Source organism: Xenopus tropicalis, chromosome 4 (assembly GCF_000004195.4).
Source record: "Xenopus tropicalis strain Nigerian chromosome 4, UCB_Xtro_10.0, whole genome shotgun sequence".
Lineage (NCBI taxonomy): Eukaryota > Metazoa > Chordata > Amphibia > Anura > Pipidae > Xenopus > Xenopus tropicalis.
Window position 1 is genome coordinate 25,851,656 of NC_030680.2, and position 25,071 is coordinate 25,876,726.

Genomic DNA, 25,071 nt, shown 5'->3' on the forward strand with positions numbered 1-25,071 from the left:
AAATGATTCCCTTTTCTCTGTAATAATAAAACAGTACCTTGTACTTGATCCCAACTAAGATATAATTACCCCTTATTGGGGGCAGAACAGCCCTATTGGGTTTATTTAATGGTTAAATGATTCTCTTTTCTCTGTAATAATAAAACAATACCTGTACTTGAACCCAACTAAGATATAATTACCCCTTATTGGGGGCAGAACAGCCCTATTGGGTTTATTTAATGGTTAAATGATTCCCTTTTCTCTGTAATAATAAAACAGTACCTGTAATTGATCCCAACTGAGATATAAATAATCTTTATTGGAAGCAAAACAATCCTGTTGGGTTTAATTAATGTTTTATTGATTTTTTAGTAGACTTAAGTTATGGAGATCCAAATTACAGAAAGACCGCTTATCCGGAATACACTTAGTCCCGAGCATTCTGGATAATAGGTCCTATACCTGTACTACAATATTCCAAGAATAAATATATCCATACAACACACAGACCAGCTATTATTATGGATATTCATATTTCAATGTGCCAGAAATACAATGATGTACATTTTGCATTTAAAACAAAAAAACTATGAGGGAAGAAACTGGATTAGTCCTTTGTGAAAGAAATAACATATTCAGTGTAGGCCCTTAAGCAAGAAATATCATTTATGAATGATGAGCCTGAATGTTACACAGCACTTAATCTACATAAATTACACAATACATCATTATAACTTTAGATTAAAAACAGATAACCATCTGGTTCAGTATCCTTGTCTCCTTGTCCTTCATTTACCACAAAGGCAACATGACATAAAGCCGTGTATGTGTGATTGTCGCCATAAAATAATAAACATGATCTTTGTCGATGAGTATTTTTTTATTTCTTCTTTTATGAGTAGATTGTAGTCCGATAAGATAACTTGTCACCCAACTTTATTACTTCCATTATTAAAGAATTCACCATACAATACTTTGGTTCCTGGCAGAATATTTATTTGCCGTATTTCGCGTTTTGTCCTCTACTGGTTTATTGGCTTAGTAAAGGTTTCCATACTTTTGGGTAGATTTTTTAATTCAGTATTTAATAAAACTGTGTGATATTATCACATTATTGATGGTGTTTAAGAATAAATGCTATTTTACAAAAAATCATAATGTTGTATTAATATAGCAATTTTGGTTCAAGCTTACTTGCATATACAGGTATAGGACCCTTTATCCAGAATGCTCTGGACCAAGTGTATTCCAGATAAGGGGTCTTTCCGTAATTTGTATCTCCATACCTAAAGTCTACAAAAAAATCAATAAAACATGAATTAAACCCAATAGGATTGTTTTGCATCCAATAAGGATTAATTATATCTTAGTTGGGATCAATGACAAAGCATTGATACAGAAAAAAAGTAAATCAGTTTTAAAATTCTGAATTATTTGATTAAAATGGAGTCTATGGGAGATGGGCTTTACGTAATTCGTAGCTTTCTGGATAATGGGTTTCCAGATAAGGGATCCCATACCTGTAGTGGATTTAAGGGGTCACCAGTTTCGGTGTTTTAACCCAGAAAAAATTTTTATCTTTGGTCCTTCAGATTTCCTTGTTCATGGGTATTAATTTTGTTCTGGACCCTTAGGGGCAGATTTGTGATTGCGCGAGCAATCATAAAGGAAACCCAATGTGACTTAGTTGAGGTTTTTGCCTGAATGTTTCCTGATTCTGATATTCCAGTATAGACTTTGGTTAAGATTGCAAATAACTACCTGAGAGTTGTCTCTGTCTGTTGTTGGGGAAAGGGCAGGGGCGCTTCTGCCATTAGGCGAGTTGAGAAACTCGCCTCAGGCGGCAGAAGCGCCCCAGTTACCAGGGGCAGCAAAAAGCCGCTCCTGGTAACTTTAAGAGCCGAATTGCGCTCTCTGCACTAGCGATCTCACCGCCCCCGGACCCGCTCCTGCACTCAGAAGGTAAGCGCTGGGGAGCGGGGGAGGGGGGTGGCATCCAGGAGCCGCCTCAGGCGGCGATATGCCCAGAATCGCCCCTGGGAAAGGGACTGAGTGAGATAGAAAAGAAAGATAGATAGATAGATAGATATAGATAGATAATAGATAGATAGATAGATAGATAGATAGATAGATAGAAAGACTTAAAGAGGTCAGAGAGGAAACAGTGAGACCCAAAGAGAAAGTGACAACATGGTAGGGAAGTTGTTTGGGTTTTATGTTTTTGTTCATAGTTTTTAAACGTTTTTGTGCAGCAATTGTTCACAATCATAGGCAGAACCAATACCTCCTAATTTAAAAAAGATGATATAAGTAGTGATGAGTGAATCTGTCCCATTTCGCTTCACCATAAAATGTGCGAAATGGCAAGAAAATATGCAAAACAGCGAAAAATTCACGAAACGCATTTGTTGCACAATTTGTTTTTGTCAACCGCGGTTTTTTTTGTCGCCCGCATCTATTTTTTTGTCATCTGCGCTTTTTCTGACACAACCGCGCCTTTTTTTTACATGACCGCGTCTTTTTTTTTTTACGCAGGGCATATACCCTAGACACAAATTTGAGAGCACTTAAGGGCACAAAAACTCTGGCACAAATTCTAGAGCAGTTAGGGGGCCCCTGGATACAAATTCTAGAGCACTTAGGGGCACAAAAGCCTCTGAGTGCTCATTCAAAAAATATTTGTTTTAGGGGTCAATAAGTGCAGTGCTGGTCAACTCAAAGCAGCCCTACCCAAACCACCTGCCAAAGGGCAGGTGGTAAGTACAGGGCTCTGAAGTAGCCTTCATCTGCTGTTGCTTATGCCTCTGAATGAAGCTCAAGTTTGGGGATTGGTAAGGTGTGTGAGGGGTATGCCTATGTGCTTCTCCATGGCCGCCATTCAAGAATGCAATGCTGCCAAATGCAGACAGTGGTATATTCACTAGTTTCTATCTTAGAGCGCAGAGACCTGCAAAAATTCAAAAAAGTGCAGCAGGGCACTAGCGTGCAAACAATAATGTGGTTTTGCACCAGTCTCTTGCACTTTGCATCCTGCTCTGGACTTTGCAAATGCCCCCTCTTTTCTTATAATGCCAGTTCTACTAAATAGAAGAAATGAAGGCAAAGAATCTAATTTGTACTGCAAACCAAACAAACATTGCAGCTTTAGCTTTGAAATCCAGGGGCTCATGTAAAATTAAGACTTTAATTAAGATGTGAAGGAAAAGACATAACAGGGAACATTAATGGTGATTATATACAGCTTCAGAACATATAGTGGCTGCCTTTATATGTACAGTTATAACAGTGAGGATCCATACCACATATTGTTATGGCACTAGCAAGGGATCAGACATATGCTACTGCCATACATACATTGCAAGGCATTAATATTGTATCACACACAATGCAGGTGTATTCCCCTAACAACCATTTGTATTTTTTAATGCTCAACCTTATTTTGTGTATTATGAGGGTACAAATCATTTTTATAGGGTTTCCTGTACAGACAGATGTATGTTTGAGCCACCATCTGTGAGTTCATAATTAGTCATTTAAACAATGCATTAGAAATGGGCATGTACATCTATAAATTACACTGACATTAATGGTGGTATCTTTCTGTATTGAAGTGCCACATACTGTATAACCAGCAATGCGGTCTGTCATGTGATGCCATCGCCTGGAATGTTATTATATCTGAATTCTATAGTGAATGTCTAAAGTTTTCCTATCATTTTGTATAACAGGCACAACAGCTGACTGATCTGGAGCAAAAACTAACCATAGCAAAAGAGGAGATGGAAAAGGCTTCTCTTGATAAGGTAAGTGAAATGGAACCTGATGCACTGTTAAAAAAGGAAACAGACACAGCATAGGGGTAATGTTATTCTAAGTTAATAGAAAATATATATTCATGAATAGAATTAACTTTGCCGCTAACGACTGAGGGAATCTGTCCCGTTTTGCTTCTGCGAAAAATTCATGAATTTAAACTGTGAAAAATTCTCGAAATGGCGAAAATGTTGGGTGTCCAAAAAAATTGTCACACATGTCAAAAACATGATGCGTGCAACTATTTTATTTGACGTGCAACATTTTTTTGACACGGGTGACAATTTTTTTTAACGCAGGCGACAATTTTTTGACACATGGCGAATTTTTCCACACCAAATTTTGTCGTCTGTTTCGCGAAAAATCCCTCTACTCCCTCTAATCTCTACTTTGTCCCCAGAAGTATTCCTACAGAGTTAGCAGGTAAGGACATGGGGCTATAATATTACTCTGATGAACGCCCACTTTCCTATTAGCGTTAGCAACAAAAAAATCATGCGACAAACACATTTCGTGATTTTTTCGCCGTTTCGCAAATTTTGCTGTCATTCTCGAATTTTTCGGCGAAGTGAAATGAGGCAGATTCACTCATGGCTAGAAACAACCAGAAAATTGGTGAAACGGTGAGAAATTCGCAAAATGCAGGTGTAATTGACCATTTTGTCGCACGCTTCTTTTAGTTTGACGTGACTGCACCCATTTTTATGTGACCGCGCCCAATTTGACGCGACCGTGCCTATTTAAACGTGACCGCAATTTTTTTTTTACACGCAACACATTTTTTCGGGGCAAATTTTTGCCTGCTGAAAAATGTGCTTATCACTAGTTGGATTTTTCCAGCCAGCTGCTGGTTGAACAGTGAAAGCAATCATCTGATTGGTTGTCATGAGTTACTGCCCCAATGCCAATTTGCCAGTGTTTATAAATGACTCCTTTGGTATTTAAAAATTTAAACCTTTCTGCTTATTTTTTTCATAGAAGAAGATCATTCTGAGGCTTAAAAATTGTCTTTCCATTTACTGTTGACTGTTAATTTAAGAAAATATTGTTGCCTTTTCAAGACTACTTACTGATCTGTTTTAAAAGTCTGATCTGTTACCAATGTTTAGTTGCTCTGTTATGGTCCTTTGCCCCCATCATCACTTGCCTTTATTTTTAGCTTTAGGATAGCAACCTGTGACCTCACGTTTTTGAATCTAATACTTCTCTCACTTATCAATGAATTATAAACAGTAACTGGCTGTATTTTGCCTTAGGTCTCCATGATTTATTAATGAGCCAAGAATTCTGGAAAGGAAACCAAGTTTCTGATCATCATAAGTAGAGTCAGGGAAGGGGTTATGAACAAATATGGAATCCAAGTTTTATTCCTGGAATATCCGATTGGCTGAAGCTCAAATTATTGGAGTAAAGCCTGTTTTCCTTCCAATGATCCCTGTTGTTTTATATTGCTCATTTTTTATTCAAGAATATATATTTGGTGGTAGTAGGCCACCATCATTACTGACATCATGGGAAGTTTAATGATAGTTGGTTCCATTGCTATGTATTGTTGAGCAGTCCAACACCCATGAGAAGTGGCAGTAATTTTCTAGAACTAGTGAGTGTTATTTGGGATGCATATCTACAGTTTCATGGCACGTGTAACTAGTGGGTAGAATATGAAGGTAGAGTATCTAGTGGTGGAAAAATTTGTTAAAGATAGCAAATTATTCATTATAATTCTTTATTATTGTACACTGTAAACTCAGTGGGTTCCTACTGAATAAACTCTTTACTTTTTTGTTTTCAAAGGAGTCCCAGCTGAAGGCACTAAAAGAGACAGTTTCACTCTGCCTGTCTTCTGTTCTGCACAATCAACCTCCGGCCATGAGCATGTTCACTTCAAAGCCAAGAGAGCGGTCGGCATCTTCAGCAACAAATACTACAAAAGTGCCATTAGAAACAACAAAATCAGAGGTACATCAAAAGTTCTCCCTATATGCAACACATTTGTGTAGACAGGAAAAAAGACACGGGCTCTGAATTCACTTTGGTCTAATATCACCCCTGGGGATTAATATCACCAGCGATATTGCCGATAGCAACCAATTAGCAATTTGCTAATTAGAAAGTTAGAAAGTTCTGATTGGTTGATATGGGTATCTCAAATGTTAGTTAACAGACCCGACCCTAGTTATAGAAAAACTATATGTTCTGAAAAATAAATGAATCAACAGGAATGTTCACCCTAATAAGTGGCCTATCACAGAATCCTATCAAATTGGCCTACACATATCACTGAATATGTTCCATTTACATCTTTTACCTTGAACTACTATCACGTGACAGGTAAAAATGTAGCTTGTTATATAACAGGAATTGTGGGAGCAAAAGACATGCCTCTGTCCATTCATTGGTTAATGTAACCTTGCACATATTTGCCCTTGATTTGTATTTGAGCAAACAGCCTCATATGAGCCAATGGCAGTGCCGTTTCTCCTCGTTCAACACAACTTCAATGAGTAGGGTTTGCGCTGAACTTTTTGTCTGTCTTTTTAATTATCTAAAGATCTACTGTAGGTTTTTGTTATTTCTTGGGATAAACAGGTCAAATGATGGAAGTAGAAGTAAAAACAAAATGAATATACAGATTTACCTTTTTACTATAAAGAATTGTTTTATCCATTTTGCATTTAGATAACCAAAAATGTTTTACATTGTAATGTTATAAGTTCTAATGTTGGTAAGCTAGACAAGTCTTTGCATCACATGGTATGGAATCAGTACTGTGGTATCTAATGTTGCTAAAAAGTCGTTTCTGTTTTTAAGTGCTGCTGAGAGCTGTAAAGAAAAATGATAAAGTATGTTACTGAATTCTCTAAGAATATTATGTAGCACTAATAATGCTTTCAAATGGGGGTCACTGACCCCAGCAGCAAAAAACTATTGCTTTTTGAGGTTACAATTTTATTGTTGTTGTTACTTTTTATTACTTGTCTTTCTTTTCAGCCCCTCTACTATTCATATATCAGTCACTCTCTCAAACCACTGCCTGGTTACCAAGGTAACCCTAGCAACCAGATGAAATTCCAAACTGGAGAGCTGCGAAACAAAAAAAAAAACTACCAATAATAAAAAATGAAGACCATTTGCAAGTTGTCTCAGAATATTACTCTCTACATTGTACAGGTATCGGACCCCTTATCCGGAAACCCGTTATCCAGAAAGCTCCGAATTACGGAAAGCCCGTCTCCCATAGACTCCATTATAAGCAAATAATTCAGAATTTTAAAACTGATTTTCTTTTTTTATGTAGAAATAAAACAGAACCTTGTAATTGATCCCAACTAAGATATAAATAATCCTTATTGGATGCAAAACAATCCTATTGGGTTTAATTAATGTTTTATTAATTTTTTAGTAGACTTAAGGTGTGGAGATCCAAATTATGGAAAGACCCCTTATCCGGAATACCCTTGGTCCCGAGCATTCTGGATAATGGGTCCTATACCTGTACTATAAATGAACCCAAAGGTGACCAACCCCTTGAACTCATGTGCTATTCATATTTTGCTCAGTGCTTATGAAGAGTGAGTTGAGTGAAGAGGAGCTCTCCACTTCTCCTCCTACATATATCCAATTGAACATACATGATCAGACATGTGATGATGATCAGCCTTCAATGTGACCCATCACATCTCTGAAGCTACAACTAGCTCTCAAGTGGAGGGGGTGGAGCAGTGGACATGCTCAATAGCAAAGGCACAAACGGGCAGCCTACATCAACAAAAGCAGCTGTCTTCACCCATTTTAATGGAACAAGCCATGATTCTTCAGCCTAACCTCAGCAAAGTTGGTAGCCAACTATTAATCAGACAACTACAGCATGTTCTACTGGAATTTCCTTTTCCTTTTATATATTGCCTAAATGAGGGTTTTATGCTCAAATGACTATTACAAATTAAAACTTTTCTGCAGTTCCCCAGAGCCAACTGCCCATTAAAATGCAATGGAATCCACCAATGAAAAAACCCTTCGAGAAATTGAATGAGCGTCGTTTTTATGGCGCGCATCACTATTGGTGAATTCTACAATTACGTTTTTGGTCAGCAGAATTCTCATTGGAGAATTTTCTTGTATGTGTAATTAGGTTTTTGCTTATCTATGTTGGAGAAGTAGGAGGAGCAGTAAGACAGAACCTGCCCATGAGGCAGTGCAGAAGCAAATTATTGAACAATTTTGAACATAAGGTAAATTAGAAATGTAGTACAGGTATAGGACCCATTATCCAGAATGCTTGGGACCAAGGGTATTCCGGATAAGGGGTCTTTCCGTAATTTGGATCACCATACCTTAAGTCTACTAAAAAAATCAATAAAACATTAATTAAACCCAATAGGATTGTTTTGCATCCAATAAGGATTATTTATATATTAGTTGGGATCAAGTACAGGTACTGTTTTATTATTACAGAGAAAAGGGAATCATTTAACCATTAAATAAACCCAATAGGGCTGTTCTGCCCCCAATAAGGGGTAATTATATCTTAGTTGGGATCAAGTACAGGTACTGTTTTATTATTACAGAGAAAAAGGAAATCAGTTTTAAAATTCTCTATTATTTGATTAAAATGGAGTCTATGGCAGACGGGCTTTCCATAATTCGGACCTTTCTGGATAATGGGTTTCCGGATAAGGGATCCCATACCTGTACAATATGCAAAGTGCAATCAGAATGATTTTTACCCACATTAAAGGGTAAGTTACACCCACAACAATTACGATTGATGGAGCCGACCTTTTCGCAATGGGTATTTTTTAAGGGGATTTCCACCCAAACACAACTTAAGCGTAAAGTAAATATAATTTCAAGCAACTTTGCCCTATACATCAATTGAAAAATATGCAGCCTTTTCATGATTTTTAATGTCATAATATGGTTTGGAACAATTCCCTAAGCCTCACTCCCTGTTGTCCTGCTGATCTTCCCGACTACTTTGAGACTCGGATAAAATGTAACAGTAGTCGCCTGTCCTCATCCTGCCTTCAGCCTGCACCCTCCCAATCCCACAATTCCTTGCACACGTGATGTCAATAAGGAAAGGAACATCACAGTGCAATGCATTGTGGGTTATGTAGTTCCTGCATGCTGTCTGTAAGCTGTAGAGAAATTGTTACAATTTGTACAATTTGTTACAATGTGTTTTAGTCCCTCCTCCCCTGCCTGGATTTCAAATGATACAGATTGATGCTGGATTTCAGCATATAAAATGGTATTTATTCATAAATAGGAAGGAAGGAACAGATTACAGTGATAGGTATATTAGTGGTTTCTATGGAGCTCTTTAAAGAATGGTTAGAGTTATATCAGGTATATACTGTATGTTATTTTCCAATAAATAGCGGCTCATTTTACATTGGTTTATTAACTTGTCAAGTAATCCTTAGTTTGCCTTTGCTAAACCAGATGTGAGTAAACTAAATTTCAGAAGGTTTATCTCTATGTATGCCATATAATTTATAAGAATTTAGGAAACCATCTCCTTTGTGTTTCTTTAATTTATAGTTTTACAACCAACTAGCACGGCGCATTCATAGCCCAACATCTCTGTATTAGAAGGAGGAGACTTTTGAATCCATTATGAACCACAAACAGGAAATATCACGCCACATAAACATTTTGATATTATTTTTATGGTGTGAATGAGTCTGTGTTTTATTAAGTGCCTTGTATGAAGCTGAAACGATGGTTGTTTTTTTTTCCCTTTGGGTTGAGGAAAAACACATTTTGTTCTAAAGGCTATTTATTTATTTATGGACATGTATTTTTTTTACATAATGATAAAACTCCCAGCAGAAAAATCTCTCATTAAATCTGTCCTGTTTGATATGCTGCAGCTAATCTGCCAGGGATAGAAATCTTGTTTTGCCCACAAATACATCAGCTTCAAAGCATTACTGATGCAGCTTAAACACACACTTTTACACAACGTGTAATATTTACATTTTTATGTCCCCCCCCCCCCAAAATTTGCAGTTTTTAAAGAGAGGCCTGTGCTGACACCAGTAATTGAGTGCGGAGCCTCTCTAAGATGCTGTATATCAGAGTCTCAATTTATTATTTTTTGTTACACAATTGAGACTTTGCTGAATAATAATGCTTTTTCTTGGTTAATCTCAAAACTGAATGTGTTATACCTCCCAATATTTTTCACCTTAAGAAGGGGCAGCAGCAAACATACATGCTGGTTGCATCAAAATCAGATAACTCCTAAATAATCTGGGAGAGTTGACAGCTCTGTACTAGTATTATCCTACCACTACCCTTGCATTACATAGGCACTATATTGGCAATATTGGAATTACATTGATACTAAATATGCACTACACTTGTACAGGTATGGGATCTGTTATCTGACCTGGTGTTTTCCGGATAAGGGATCTTTCTGCAATTTGGATCTCCATACCTTAAGTCTACTAAAAATCATTTAAATATAGAATAAACCCAATAGGCTCATTTTGCCTCAAATAAGGATTAATTATATCTTAGTTGTGATCAAGTACAGGTACTGTTTTATTATTACAGAGAAAAGGGAATCATTTAACCATTAAATAAACCCAATAGGGCTGTTCTGCCCCCAATAAGGGGTAATTATATCTTAGTTGGGATCAAGTACAGGTACTGTTTTATTATTACAGAGAAAAGGGAATCATTTAAACATGAAATAAACCCAATAGGGCTGTTCTGCCCCCAATAAGGGGTAATTATATCTTAGTTGGGATCAAGTACAGGTACTGTTTTATTATTACAGAGAAAAGGGAATCATTTAAACATGAAATAAACCCAATAGGGCTGTTCTGCCCCCAATAAGGGGTAATTATATCTTAGTTAGGATCAAGTACAGGTACTGTTTTATTATTACAGAGAAAAGGGAATCATTTAACCATTAAATAAACCCAATAGGACTGTTCTGCCCCCAATAAGGGGTAATTATATCTTAGTTAGGATCAAGTACAGGTACTGTTTTATTATTACAGAGAAAGGGAATCATTTAACCATTAAATAAACCCAATAGGGCTGTTCTGCCCCCAATAAGGGGTAATTATATCTTAGTTGGGATCAAGTACAGGTACTGTTTTATTATTACAGAGAAAAGGGAATCATTTAAACATGAAATAAACCCAATAGGGCTGTTCTGCCCCCAATAAGGGGTAATTATATCTTAGTTGGGATCAAGTACAGGTACTGTTTTATTATTACAGAGAAAAGGGAATCATTTAACCATTAAATAAACCCAATAGGGCTGTTCTGCCCCCAATAAGGGGTAATTATATCTTAGTTAGGATCAAGTACAGGTACTGTTTTATTATTACAGAGAAAAGGGAATCATTTAACCATTAAATAAACCCAATAGGACTGTTCTGCCCCCAATAAGGGGTAATTATATCTTAGTTAGGATCAAGTACAGGTACTGTTTTATTATTACAGAGAAAGGGAATCATTTAACCATTAAATAAACCCAATAGGGCTGTTCTGCCCCCAATAAGGGGTAATTATATCTTAGTTAGGATCAAGTACAGGTACTGTTTTATTATTACAGAGAAAAAGGATATCATTTTTAAAAATTGTAATTATTTGCTTATAATGCAGTCCATGGGAGATGGGCTTTCCGTAATTTGGAACTTTCTGGATAACAGGTTTCTGGATAAGGGATCCCATACCTGTACTACTTAAGCACTACATGGCACCATATTGGCACCACTGGTATCACAATGGCACTGCACTGATACATAAATTGTAAGCTCTATGGGGCAGGGATCTCTATCCTCTTGTCTCTTTTATTCTTAACTTATTGCAACTGTACCTTGTATTTATTTGTATTTATTGTTATACTTTGTAATGATCTATTATTATTTTTATAACCCCCTGTTTGTATTAATCTATTCTACTGTAAAGCACTGAGTACGTAAGTAGCACTTCATAAATAAAGATGGATAAATACACATGCACTACACCAGAGTTACATATGCACCATTTCGCTTCGCCGAAAAGTTTGCAAAACTTTGGAAAGATTTGCGCAATGCAGAAAATGATGGGCATAAATAAAAATTACGTGCGCATAAAAAAAGATGCACGTGACAATTTTTTGGAGGGGTGCGATAATGGTTTTGGCATGCATGCTAATGGTGAAGTGCACAAATTTGCTGCAAATCCATGTCTGACAAAAAATTTCGCTCATCACTACTGCACTAATACTGTATCATATTGGCACTAAATTGGCATTACGAATGTGCCACACTGCGCCATATTGGCAATACACTGATACAACAAGGCACTGTGCAATTCCTTGAAAAAGAGAATTGTGGATGGGAATCTAGGACCAAGGTTTAATAACATTTTGAGACCTTAGTCAATTTTTGGCCCAAGCAGTAAAGGGAAGCAGTTTTTCCTGGCTAGCACATGTAAAATGTTTTCTTTGACACAGACATATAGGGGCACATTTACTACAATCCGATGTTTTTCTGGGCTTAAATCACGATATGGTAAATATTTGTAGTAACCACGATAATTTCTGATGTTCTAAAATGTCTTGCAATTGTCACAAAAAAAGTGACAAAGTTTGTTAAGCCTTGAAAACCTTTCTGGCTTTGATACCTTCCATGTCTGGCTCTGAAAGCCTTCCATAAGACACAATGGGACTCAACAGATCAAACCTAGCGAAAAGTTTAATGAAAGCTTTAAAGAATTCCAAACTGTTCGTAGTCTTTGCCCAAAATATTGATAATGATTTTTTTTGTGTTTTTTTTAACGAAAAACTCGTGGAATTTTAACAAACTATTCCCATACATTCCTAAATGTTCTATAACTTGAAAAAAAGTTCGAAAAAATATGAAATTATCTCAAAATTGTTTAGTAAATGAGCCCCTTATAGTGCAATGTGGTTGCACTAGTGGTTGCAACAGTGGCATCAACTGGTACCTTTGTTCTGCTGCCTAAATAAACTTAAATCAAGTCATTTAGGCTCAGTGAGATTTCAGATAAACATTTACGACTTCTATTTATTCACTTTTGCAATAACGAAATGAAGGAGCTTTTGTTCCCTTTGACATGGTGTGTATATTACTGCATGCTAGAGATTCTATCTAAATGCTCATAGTAGCAATGTGATGGTATGTCTTCTTGTTTGTTTTTGCTTATTTCACATAACAATTACTTCATATGTCAAGGTCATTCACACAACATTCACACAACACTGGCAGTATTACAGCTTTCTGTTCAGTTACCTCAAGGTTATTGTCAAGCTCTTACCATCTAACATTCCAGGAACTAGGAGTTTCAAATAACAATGATGACCTAATCCTCTCAACTGTGACCTAGACAGGCAACAGTTTGGCTATGTCTGTGAAGGTTTTCATTCATCAAGGTCATGGTATATCTTGTAGTAATAAGTCAAATCAACTGGACTTGCTGTGTTTTTAACAATAAGTCAAATCCCAGCAATACACTGAGACAGCAACTGGTTCACCCAGAAGACCCAACATCAAAGCATAAGAATAGTAACATTATGAATGCAGTACAGTGCGGTAAGGAGTGCTCTGATTTGTATTTGGGAGAAACTAAACAAGAGTTACACCAGCATATGGCACAGCACAGAAGAGCCATCTCCTCTGGTCAGAACTCAGCTGTGTACCTACATCTAAAGGAAAAAAAAAGGACACACGTTTGAAGACTGCCAAGTTTACATTCTGGACATGGAGGAGGACTGGTTCAAAAGAGTTGTTAAAGAAGCCATATATGTGAAAATGGAGAAAAAGTAAGTAGTGGCAAAATGTTTCGCCAGGTATGGATTCAGGGCGAATTTATGCGTTCCGCCATTGGCGGATTGTTTTGGGAAACGGTCGTGCGACAAAAGAATAGCCACGGATGACAAAAGAACAGCTGCGGGCGACAAAAGAATAGCCGCGGGCGACAAAAGAATAGCTACAGGCGACAAAAGAATAGCTGCGGGCGATAAAAGAATAGCCGCATGCGACAAGAATAGCCACGCGACAAAAGAATAGCCGTGCGACATTTTCGCAAATTTTTCGCTGCTTCGCAAATCTTTTGAAAGATTCGCAAATTTTTCGGCAAAGCAAAACGGGACAGATTTGCTCATCACTAAAAGCAAGCTTAAATAGAGATTTGACATCTTCTGTCTGCCACGTACAATGCTTTCAGGATGATTTAATAACACCTCATAGCTCCAATCATGCTAATACAATCAACACCTTACCTCTGTGAGATCCCTGACCCCATGTTGGTTATGATAAACAGATTATTCTGAGTGGAGCAACATTTCAGGGTTTTTATTCCAGAAAGTTCCTTGTACAAGGCATTCTGAATTGAGAAAGACAGTCTGATGACTAGCGAAATGTCTTCAAGAGAAACTCAGCAAGTCCAGTTGACATCTGAGGGATTTTAACCCTACTTACACCTACTGGTGAAGTTCAAGTTATTGTCTATCTAGAGGTCCTATATCTATTGTCTGCCACGTACAATGCTTTCAGGATGGTTTTCTAACACCTCATAGCTCTAATCATGCTAATACAATCAACACCTTACCTCCGTGAGATCCCTGACCCCATGTTGGTTATGATAAACAGATTATTCTGGTTGGAGCAACATTCCAGGGTTTTATTTCAGAAAGTTTCTTGTATAAGTCATTATGAATTGAGAAAGACAGTCTGATGACTAGCGAAATGTCTTCAAGAGAAACTCAGCAAGTCCAGTTGACATCTGAGGGATTTTAACCCTACTTACACCTACTGGTGAAGTACAAGTTATTGTCTATCTAGAGGTCCTATATCTATTGTCTGCCACGTACAATGCTTTCAGGATGGTTTACTAACACCTCATAGCTCTAATCATGCTAATACAATCAACACCTTACCTCTGTGAGATCCCTGACCCCATGTTGGTTATGATAAACAGATTATTCTGATTGGAGAAACATTCCAGGGTTTTTATTTCAGAAAGTTTCTTGTATAAGTTATTCTGAATTGAGAAAGACAGTCTGATGACTAGCGAAATGTCTTCAAGAGAAACTCCAGTTGACATCTGAGGGATTTTAACCCTACTTACACCTACTGGTGAAGTTCAAGCTATTGTCTATCTAGTCTCACTATTCCATTATTGTCAAACACACGTATGGGGAACATTATTATCACCTAACTTTATCTTTTATATATTGTAGCTAATATAATTATCAAGACAATGCCATTATCCTTATACAACCTGTCGGAGAAAGAGAAACTACTGTTGAGTTCAGATAGAACTTTCTCATGCCAGTCAGTGCTGAACACCAGCCATGTATAATGCATTAGAAGAAGCCCTGTACACTGTCTGCCTGCGGAGAACATAGAGAGGTGGAAAAGGCACAAATGCATGATCTGTCATGAGTTGGTTTTTTTTCTCTTTATAATAGATGGGTAACTTGCCAGAAAATCCAGAATCCTGCCATTCATTATGTGCCATCAGAACAGAGAATCAATATTAAATGCAATAGACTCTTGGCATTTTTCTCTAACACTAATGGTAAGCAGCTAAACTACTTCTGATTATCACTTAGAAGTGCAAACACATAGACAAATTCAGCCAACATGTTTCATGCTGTGTTTTCAACCTTATTATGCAGTGAATTTTGTGTTATAAGAAAATATAAAACAGCATTTGAAGTAAATCAGTATTTTAGTATTCTGCTGAAAATATAAAAGCATTAAAGTGCTTTTTTTTCTTTTTTAAAAACTACTATAAAGTTAAACTTTGCAACCAAACTAAAGCTTTTTTTTACATAACAAAACTTTTTTGCATTAACCTGTCATATATTGGGAAAAAATGAAAGCTATTTTAGACAGCATATATTAAAAGTAAAATGTGCATTGTAAACTACTGCAAAAAGCCTTAACGGTGCTAAGGAATTCACTATGAACCAGCACTAAACGATAGAGACCTAGCTTGAACCACTTGTACCCAAGGGCAAAGGCTAGTGGCTTCAACACCTCCATCCAAATCCCCAGACCACTATTCACTGTCCAAGACTCCAGTCTAGAGATACCAGCAGGCCGGGATCATGAGTTTATCCCTTACTATTCACAACTTATTCATAATAAGGATCCTAAATGGGCAGTCAAAAAGGGCCAATGTTAATGGGTTACAGCCCCCAGATTAAAGAGCAAATCAAACATCCATATCAAACAAGTATCCCAAACAAAAAAAAATCACATTTTTATTCAAAGCACTGTGTGTCTTGGAACCTATGGGGACACAAATACCTATGACTAAGTACCAGAAGGGTACGAAACGCATAAGGTGGCATCTTGTGGGGCCTGTATGTTTTTAATATGGATATTTGAATAAAAATTTGATTTTTTTTAAACTGAAATTTGGTACTGCGATTTTTGTTTGATATGGATTTTTTATCCCTTACTACCCATGCTAGAAATGTAAGTAGAATTTATGTTCTTGCTCATTCTTGCTTCCAGCTCATGGACCATAAAGAACAGTCTGTAAGACCAAATGTTCCAAGTTTGGGATTAGATATGTAAATGATAATGTTCATTTAACGATATAAACTTGGGGGCCCATTTACTTACTCACGAACGGGCCGAATGCGTCCGATTGCGTTTTTTTCGTAATGATCGGTATTTTGTGATTTTTTCGGAAAATTATCGCGACTTTTTCGTTACCAATACGATTTTTGCGGAAAAACGCGAGTTTTTCGTAGCCATTCCGAAAGTTGCGATTTTTTCGTAGCGTTAAAACTTGCGCGAAAAGTTGCGCTTTTTTCGTAGCGTTAAAACTTAAAAGGCGCGACGTTTTGCGCAAGTTTTAACACTACGAAAAAATCGCAACTTTTTGCACAAGTTTTAACGCTACGAAAAAATCGCAACTTTCGGAATGGCTACGAAAAACTCGCGTTTTTTCGCGCAAATCGTATTGGTAACGAAAAAGTCGTGATAATTTCCGAAAAGCCGTAAAGGCGCCGAAAAAATCGCAAAAAATACGAAAAAGTTGCAAAATGTTCGTTTTCCAATCGGAATTTTTCCAATTCGGATTCGAATTCGTGGGTTAGTAAATCAGCCCCCAAGTGTGGCAATAGCAACATGCCTAAATTCATTGGTGTAGGTCTATCCCCTCTGTTTGAGAGCACAGAGTCCTATGGACAACCTCATGACTACAGTGCTGCCTGCATTCCTCCAGGTGTGCAAGTTAGACAGTGGCAGTGGACAGAGGCCACATTGGGGCCCTGTGCTTGCTGCCTTCCCTGTAAACCTTACTAGATTTCTTATCCGTTGCTAAGTGCAGAGTACAGCCAGACCCTGAGCAGATGTGCTCTCTGCCAGGGGCGGGCCGAGCCGACCGGGCGCCATAGGCAACCTGGTCAGCCACCTCGCCCCTGCACCTGTGCTAACGCACCCCCCTCCCCGGTTTTGGATGTGTGCAGGGGGGTTGTGAAGCGATAATTCATTGCCCCCGCCGAGTAATCACAAGCGGTGGGGGCAATGATAACAGAGCACACAGACTAGGGGTAGGCAGGAGAGGCTCCTGCCTGGCGCCCCCCCAATCGTTGCGCCCTAGGCAGCTGCCTCTTCTGCCTACCCCTAGTTCCGGTCCTGCTCTCTGCATGAGTATTGAGGGTGTGTTCTTGCCCTACCTTAGTACTCTTGCACTTTTGCCAGAAGACATTACAAATGTTGCCTTATACTTTTAGTTTCTTCCCGCAATAATAACCATAATGTAAAGGAATACCTATACTACCATTGCTTAATGATCTCTTCCTCTTAACCCTCCTTCCACTGACCATGCACCATGGATCCCAAGAAAACTATATATCGCTGGTGTAATTTTCTTTTAGTATTTATTGCGTTTCTTATCTTCTTTATGGTTCTTGTTTTCACATTTCATTTACTGTATCACACTTCACTTGTTAGGAAACTGAAAACTATATTTCCTAGCAAATAATTATGAATAGGTTGAAGAACGGGCTGTAGAGCGTTTCTAAGCAACGGCAGAACATTTTGCTTTATTGAATCCTGGAAATGAGCGAGAGACTTTTTTTTCAGATAAATTGCTGTTAACATTGTTTGATTCCCACTGCCCCGAATGGTTCACTGTTTGTTCTTGATGCTCTTTGGTTTACCACTTCAAACAGCTATACAAAGATAAAAATATTATATGTATTGTGTCAAAAAAATCCATAACTTAGATATAGTCTAAATGATAAAATGCACAAACTTCATTAGAGGAAAATGGCCAAGTGTGATTAAAGTGTGCCTGTGTTTTCCGAAGGACCTTGTATATCTTATAACATCTCACCACAAGTGCCCTTTACTTTGCCCTTGCCAGCTACAGGCGTTTTGTTTTTAAAATAGGTAAATTTAATGTAGCAACCCCGGAAATTCAGTGTCACTCAGTTTCTAGAAATGCCCAGTAGGTAGCAATCTAAAAGTGTGCTCAAGGACTTTTTCTGGGACTCTGCGAGCTCACTTGGAGGTGGTTACTAGTCTTGTGTACTAGTTAGATCAAGTTAGAGATAAGCTAGTTAATGTCATAGTTGCTTAAAGAGTGAAAGGCAGGTTAGTCAAGCAGCTTTTTGCTCCACCAAGGTGAAAGGGGTTATAACCCCATGGTGACTAAACCTTTTGTTTAGGGGCACAGGTGGTATGCCAGGGAGCAAGACACCACTGTGGGATCGCCTATACTGGTGTTAAAGCCCCCAGAGTGTATGACCGCCTGGCCTCTAATGTTATTACAGGGGATGCATACCCTGAAACCTTTATGGTCTTTGCTACTGATCTTATCAGACCATTAGCTGTCTGGAATTCAATAAAGAAGTTTTTGTTTGGTTTGCATGGAACATTCAGTGTCCTGGTCATTCACTCCATGTAAGAATTCTCCAGCTGCATTGTGGGTACTCCCTTGGATGTAAAACAGATGGTTATTGTACCATTTTAGTGAGACTATTCTAGTACCATATTCCATACTTTTTAGTCTTTATTTAGATTTAGGGGTATAGGGGTACAGAAAGGAAGAAGGGAGGGGTAAGGGAGGGGGGAACATTCAGAAAAATGTAACATTAGTAGATGACATAGTAGTCCTTCTGATCCTTTGTTATACATCAAACGTAATAATCCTAGCAGACACAACATGTCAGGTTAATAAACATATCTCGTACTGTGGAGAGCTGCCTATGGGACGGGGAGGGGAAGCAGGTAGAAATACATGCGTTCTATGTTCTCTTATCACTTGTTAAGAGTTTCTGCTGGTGCCTTTTTTTTTTTTTTTAAGTATAGTGGTAATGTTTTTCTATCCTTATTTACATCTTATCCTATTGACTTCTCCAATCTGACCATGTTTTCTCATAATTTTTCATTCTCCCATATTTTATAGCTGTTATTCTTCCATTTTCTTTGTGTTTTCTATTTCTGTTGTGTTTCCTGTTTTTTTTTTAAAAAAAATCCTTATAACAGGTGTTTTACTTAAAGCACAGAGGGGTATGGATGGAAATATGCTGGTAGAGAGATTCTACATGTGACATCAAGTCAACATTTCATAACTTTTAGGCAGTTATTTAAGAATTTCCTGTTCCACTTTTAGCTTTGCCCCAATATACCAGCTTTTTCAGTGTATGATTAGTTAATAAAATAAGTAGAAGAAAAAAAATAGGATCAGAACCCCTTTGGCACCAGGACTTGTGGGTGGTTACAGTTGTACACGTCTATGACTACCTAGTAGTGATGAGTGAATTTCACCAGGCATGGATTTGCGGCAAAATTCTGCATTTCGCTACCAGCGGCAAAAAACAGTCATTGTCTGTATTGGAGCAAGAAAAAAAACATGAGCGTAAAAAAAGTCATGGACTAGGGGCAAAAAAATGACCATTGATTTTAATGCATTTGGTGTAAGAAAAAAATTGTTGCGTGCATCAAAAAAGCTTGAAAAGCCTTGAAAAGAACGCCTATAGACTTGAACTGCATGTTGCATATTTTTCACCGTTTCCTGAATTTTTTTTAGCATTACTGGTGATGTTGCCCAGGGCAACCAATCAGCAATTAGATTTCAACAGTTAGGAAACAAAAGCAAAACATCTGATTGTCTGCAATGAGCAACAACACTTTTTACACAGCATGATAAATATACCCCTAAATATTTAAAATGGAAATGATTCTGAGTTATACAATTGTATTTAAAAATTACAGCTAAAATAGGCAAGCCATTATTACACTGGAATCATGTTAAGGTATTGTTCTAGTCCACTATGAACTGAATTATACATTGGAGCAGTCATTTACTAAACAATTGCAACAAGCAAAATAAAGGTGCAATTTGCCATGCTATTATCCATAATGTAATTCCAGATGTTTAGCGTCATTATCCCAGCTGCAATTAGGTTTAAAAAATGAGACCACATACCCGAGGGGGAAGATTAATGTGAGTTATTAGACAGCATGGCAATGTGGGTGGAACATGGGACAGTTGTGTACATTAGTGGCATTTCTATGGCTACAATTCTGCACTTATTAAAGCACCTAGTGATGCACTTATCATATCTAAAATCTATGGTGTCAAAACAACTACAAATTTTAATTTTGTAAAATGTGGTGCTAAATACAATTGCTAGTTAGTAAATTGCATGCAAATAGATGGGCTGTCACACTCAGGTAGAACATAGATGGACATTTGTGCACCCTTCACTTGCTTGCAAGTCAACTGAGCTAATAGCCTAATACCCTGAATTTATTGCCAAGGCAAGGCAGGTCTTAGGTACTCACTCCTTTGACACTGAGCTACTCAAGAATGCCTGTGGTGTGTGAGGCAGTAACTGGGAATGACAGGGCCATGACAGGGCTAGGGAGGAGGGAACCGGAAGATGGTGTTAGGGATTATAGGTGTTGTAGTTTCCTGGGCTGCTGTGGGGATAGGAGAAGACACAAGGGGTTAAAATGGGAAGGAAGTATAGGGGTGTGTTCTCTTTTTACCTTGACCAGCTCCTGTCTGCCCTCCCCAGAACAAGCGGGGTAGCAGTGTAGGGGGGAGTTAATAGAGTGCTGTCGCAGTGGGAGGGGCTCCCCTGGGGTGGGGAGCGGGCGATAGTTGTATCAAGTGTAGGGCAGAATAGGGGTCAGACCAAAGTGTTGAAAGGGGCCCAGTGGAAGGGGTGTGAGTTATGGACGAAAGCCATTCCTAGAAAGGAATTGTCCCCTCACTCTAGGGGATAATTGTGCGCAGCCGTCAGCGGCTATCAGATGTTACGAAAGTTAATAGTTAAAGGTTATATAAATGTGATTGTACATTGCCCTACACTTAACTGTTGTTGGTTTATGTTGGTCGTTATTTTACATGTTTAGTAAAAAAGCTGCGGCCTTTTCACCCAAGAAGTAACATGTGGTTTGGTTGTAATTTTAAGGAAGGGGGAGGAGCTTTGTGTTATTGGGCGGGGCCCGTCATATTGACGCTAATCCTGTCATGCACCAGATTAATACATTAATACAGTGATCCCCAATCAGTGGCTCAGGGGCAACATGTTGCTCCCCAACCCCTTGGATGTTGCTCTCAGTGCCCCCAAACCAGGTAGTTATTTTTGAATTCCTGACTTGGGGGCAAGTTTGTAGGCTGCCAGTTCTTTAGAATATTTACGTTCCTACTAAAATCACAGGTTTAGAATATAAATGACTGTAATGTTTGCATTCCTTGTGCTTTATGTTGACAAAATCAGAAATGTCATGCTTTAAATATAACTTGGACATTGCTTGGAAAGCCCTTTTGTGGAACTTTTAAATCATTAATTGCAGATAAAGCCCTAGCTTATTTATTCATTAAGTCTGCTTTTTGTGCATCAAATAAAATGCCTGGGGTAGTTTTACTTTAATTATTTAGAAAGCATATACACTTGAGTGGCTTTTCACATCATTATAACTAATATTTTCTAGGCCTTTTTTGCATAACTGCTTTGAATTGCTACTTGTTCATTAACTCCACCCTCCAAAGATAATTTTCTGCAGAGACAAGACTAAATATTAAGTGCCTCTTTCTCTTTGGTCTGTATGTTTTTATATAAAAAAGCATCCATTAAACTCAGCTATGGGAGATGTAAGACAATATTCCACAATCAATAAATGTCTATATAAACTGATTGCTGTATATTAATAGGTGTCTTATATCATCTTTCAGTTTATCATCTCTCTACAGTATTTTCCCCAAACGTCTATTTTATCTCTAGTTGTATCCTAGGTTGTCACCATCCATGTAGTTCTGTGTAGTTTTATTTTTGAGGCTGCCCTTGACCTCTAGAAACTTTGTGGCAAAAGTAGGAATATCAGTTGTGCTTGCCATTTGGCAAATTCATTTTTATTGGAGTAATGGAAGGTCTTATGGAGTCTTGAACATGAAAGATTTTTTTTATCCTTTGTGGTAAACAAAGCATATGGAAAGTCCCATCTGTAGTGAATAGATTGTTCTGCTAAGCATTCCATGCCTGGTTTAATGTTTTTTGCTGAGCTAACGTAGAACTCAAACAATTGGGTAAAAGCTCAAGTTTTGCTCTGTTAAAGTAAATGGTTCCCCTTCGGCAATAGTTTTGGGCTGCAGTGCTATATGAGGTCTATCAATCTCAGTTCACTCATCTAAGTTGTTCCCCAGCAAGATGTTGAATAAAACCAAGGTGGATGGAACAAGGCCCTTTGTACCAGGACCTTCTGGCCAACTGCATATTCTGAGGTAGTTCACTCTGCTGCAGTTCTCCTTGCATTCTCCAGCTATTACTGAAGGTACTGTAGTGCAAATGCTGGGTATGATATTAAATCATGTCTACTTCTACTTCTAACATGTTGCTCATCAACCCCTTGGATGTTGCTCTCAGTGCCCCCAAACCAAGTAGTTGTTTTTGAATTCCTGACTTGGGGGCAAGTTTTGGTTAAATAAAAACAAGATTTCCTACCAAATAAAGCCCCCTGTAAGCTGATAGTGTGCATAGAGGCTGCCTAATAGCCAATCGTAGCCTTTATTTGGCACCTCCATGAACCTTTATGGTGCTTGTGTTGCTCTCCAAGTCTTTTTACATTTGATTGTGGCTCACGAGTAAGAAAGGTTGGGGATCCCTGTTCTTTCTGATTACCACAATTGGGAGACTGGGCAGGTGGTTTACTGTCCTGAGGTTGGTGCCCAATAGGATTTCAAACCTGATTCCGTGGCCAGATATCTCTTAATCTATCTGTAATGTTGGCCCCATACATGGGCCAATAAGCCGCCAACCTGGTCTGGTTTGTCCACATTCACAGCTAACATTAGCCTGTGTAGGGCCACCCATAGCTGAGCCAACATGAACCTGATGCAATAAACTCATAACCTATATACATATATGAAACTTTATTATATACAGTATAAATTGACCCCTAATAATTGTGTATTTTTGTTACCTGAAATGCTACCTGTTGAGATTGTTTATTGACAACAGAAGCTTCATCGGGTTCCCTAGAGTGGATTTAACACAGGCAAGTAATAATCAGGGAAAGCTCAATGATTTCCAATACTTTCTAAGACACAAGAAGCTCTACTATCATTTGTCACTATGGTATTGCCTGGACTTGCTAGTAGCAGCACTTGAGAATCCCTGTTATTAATGATACCAGTTCAATTCTATGGGGCACATTTACAAAAGCACGAATGCTCGAGCGCTCATGTGAACGCTCCGAGCGTATTTTCGCTGATTTTTTCTGGCGTCCGGACGACTTTTTCGTTCGCCGCACGACTTTTTCGCATGCCTCACGACTTTTTCGGACGTTTGCACGGAAAAATCGGAAAGGTTTTACCGCTGTTTACAATTGTTTGGTACGATAATTACGTGACTTTCGGATCGCCAATACGATATTATCGTGACTGATACGATTTTTTCGTAAGCATTTTCGTGATATTTGCGATCTTCAGAAATTTTCGTTTCAATCTGATTTTTTTCCATTCGTGATTCGGATTCGTGGATTAGTAAATGTGCCCCTATATGTTATAAAAACAAAATTCCATTTTTTAAAATTACATATACCAAGTTCCATTGCTATTATTTTGCAGCAATAAGGTTTAATTCTCCTACAAATTATATAAATTGTATAATCATAAGTAACAGTCACTGTTAGGAAAGATTTATTCAACAGACTCTGGCCGCCCTATACGGCTAATTTCTAGTGAAGTAATAACTATTGTTTTTTCATTAGTTTAGCAAGACAACACATTTAATTAAGTAATTTATCAGAGTGGAGCAGGTATGAATAGTAAATAAAGGCAAAGCATTCAAATGCAAAGAAGATAAAGTCAAAATCTATGGGGGATCCAGAACCTTGAAAACCACAGTTATTTAGATCTAATTCCGAGATAAGAGCCTCCCTAAGACATGAATTAATAGCCTTTTAACTTCTCGCTCGCATAACAGGAAATGGTAACCTTCAGAAAAAATAAGTATCTTTATGTAACATTTTTTTTTTTTTTTTAAATGGCTTACTTACTGATACCCTATACCTTACTTGGTCTTACTGAGACTTGCTTCTGCCAGTTGCAACTCCCAGTAGAGCACAGGAAGGGTTAACCAGACACACACACAGAATAATTAGGGCACCGGTGATTCTTAAAACAAAATATTAACTGTTTACTCACTAAAAGGTTCATAATCTCATGGTTGGTGGTGATCCGATGGTACAAACATCAATGACTTCAAATACTTCAAATTCTTACATCCCTTGGATGGTACTCTTATATTTCAGCTGTAATGCTCAATACATCCCAGAGGTAGTCCTTAAGTTGGTGAAACAATTCCATGCTCTAGGTGAAGCTCACAGTGAACCCTTGCTTCAAGAAACTCCTATCCCTGAGCCTTTGAGTTCCTACACTGGCAGCATTGAACCCACAGGGTTTTAGTCTTCCTTTCTTCCTCGTTAGAGCCTTTGGCTACTCTACTAGCTACCCTGATCCTGCCTCTCAATCCGAGAGTGAGCTATCACAAACCTTTCTAGGACCATCTTTTCCTACTGTGACCTACCTCGATCCCAGGCTCATCAGCATGCCACTTCCTGCAGTAAGTGGGGACCAAAGAGACAGAACATGCAATGGCTTCCCTTTTAAATACTAGGGAATCCTGACACCCCTTGGTTGATTACTGACCTGCAAGGGAATTCTTTGACCTGGAAAAAAAGGAAAAAAAACTCCCCCTCCCATCTGCTAATAAGGACCAGCTCTTGTCCAAAACCGTCCTGAGGACTACCTGAAATAAAG

General features: G+C 38.1%; 1 protein-coding gene across 1 annotated transcript in view; it reads left to right on the plus strand.

The window, feature by feature from the left end:
• luzp2 (leucine zipper protein 2) overlaps positions 1-25,071 on the plus strand; it is a 337,413-nt gene that overhangs the window by 257,872 nt on the left and 54,470 nt on the right. The window contains exons 8-9 of the mRNA XM_002936503.2: positions 3,711-3,785; positions 5,590-5,754. Of these exons, the coding sequence (XP_002936549.1) occupies positions 3,711-3,785; positions 5,590-5,754 (240 nt within the window). The remainder of the gene's footprint in view (positions 1-3,710; positions 3,786-5,589; positions 5,755-25,071) is intronic.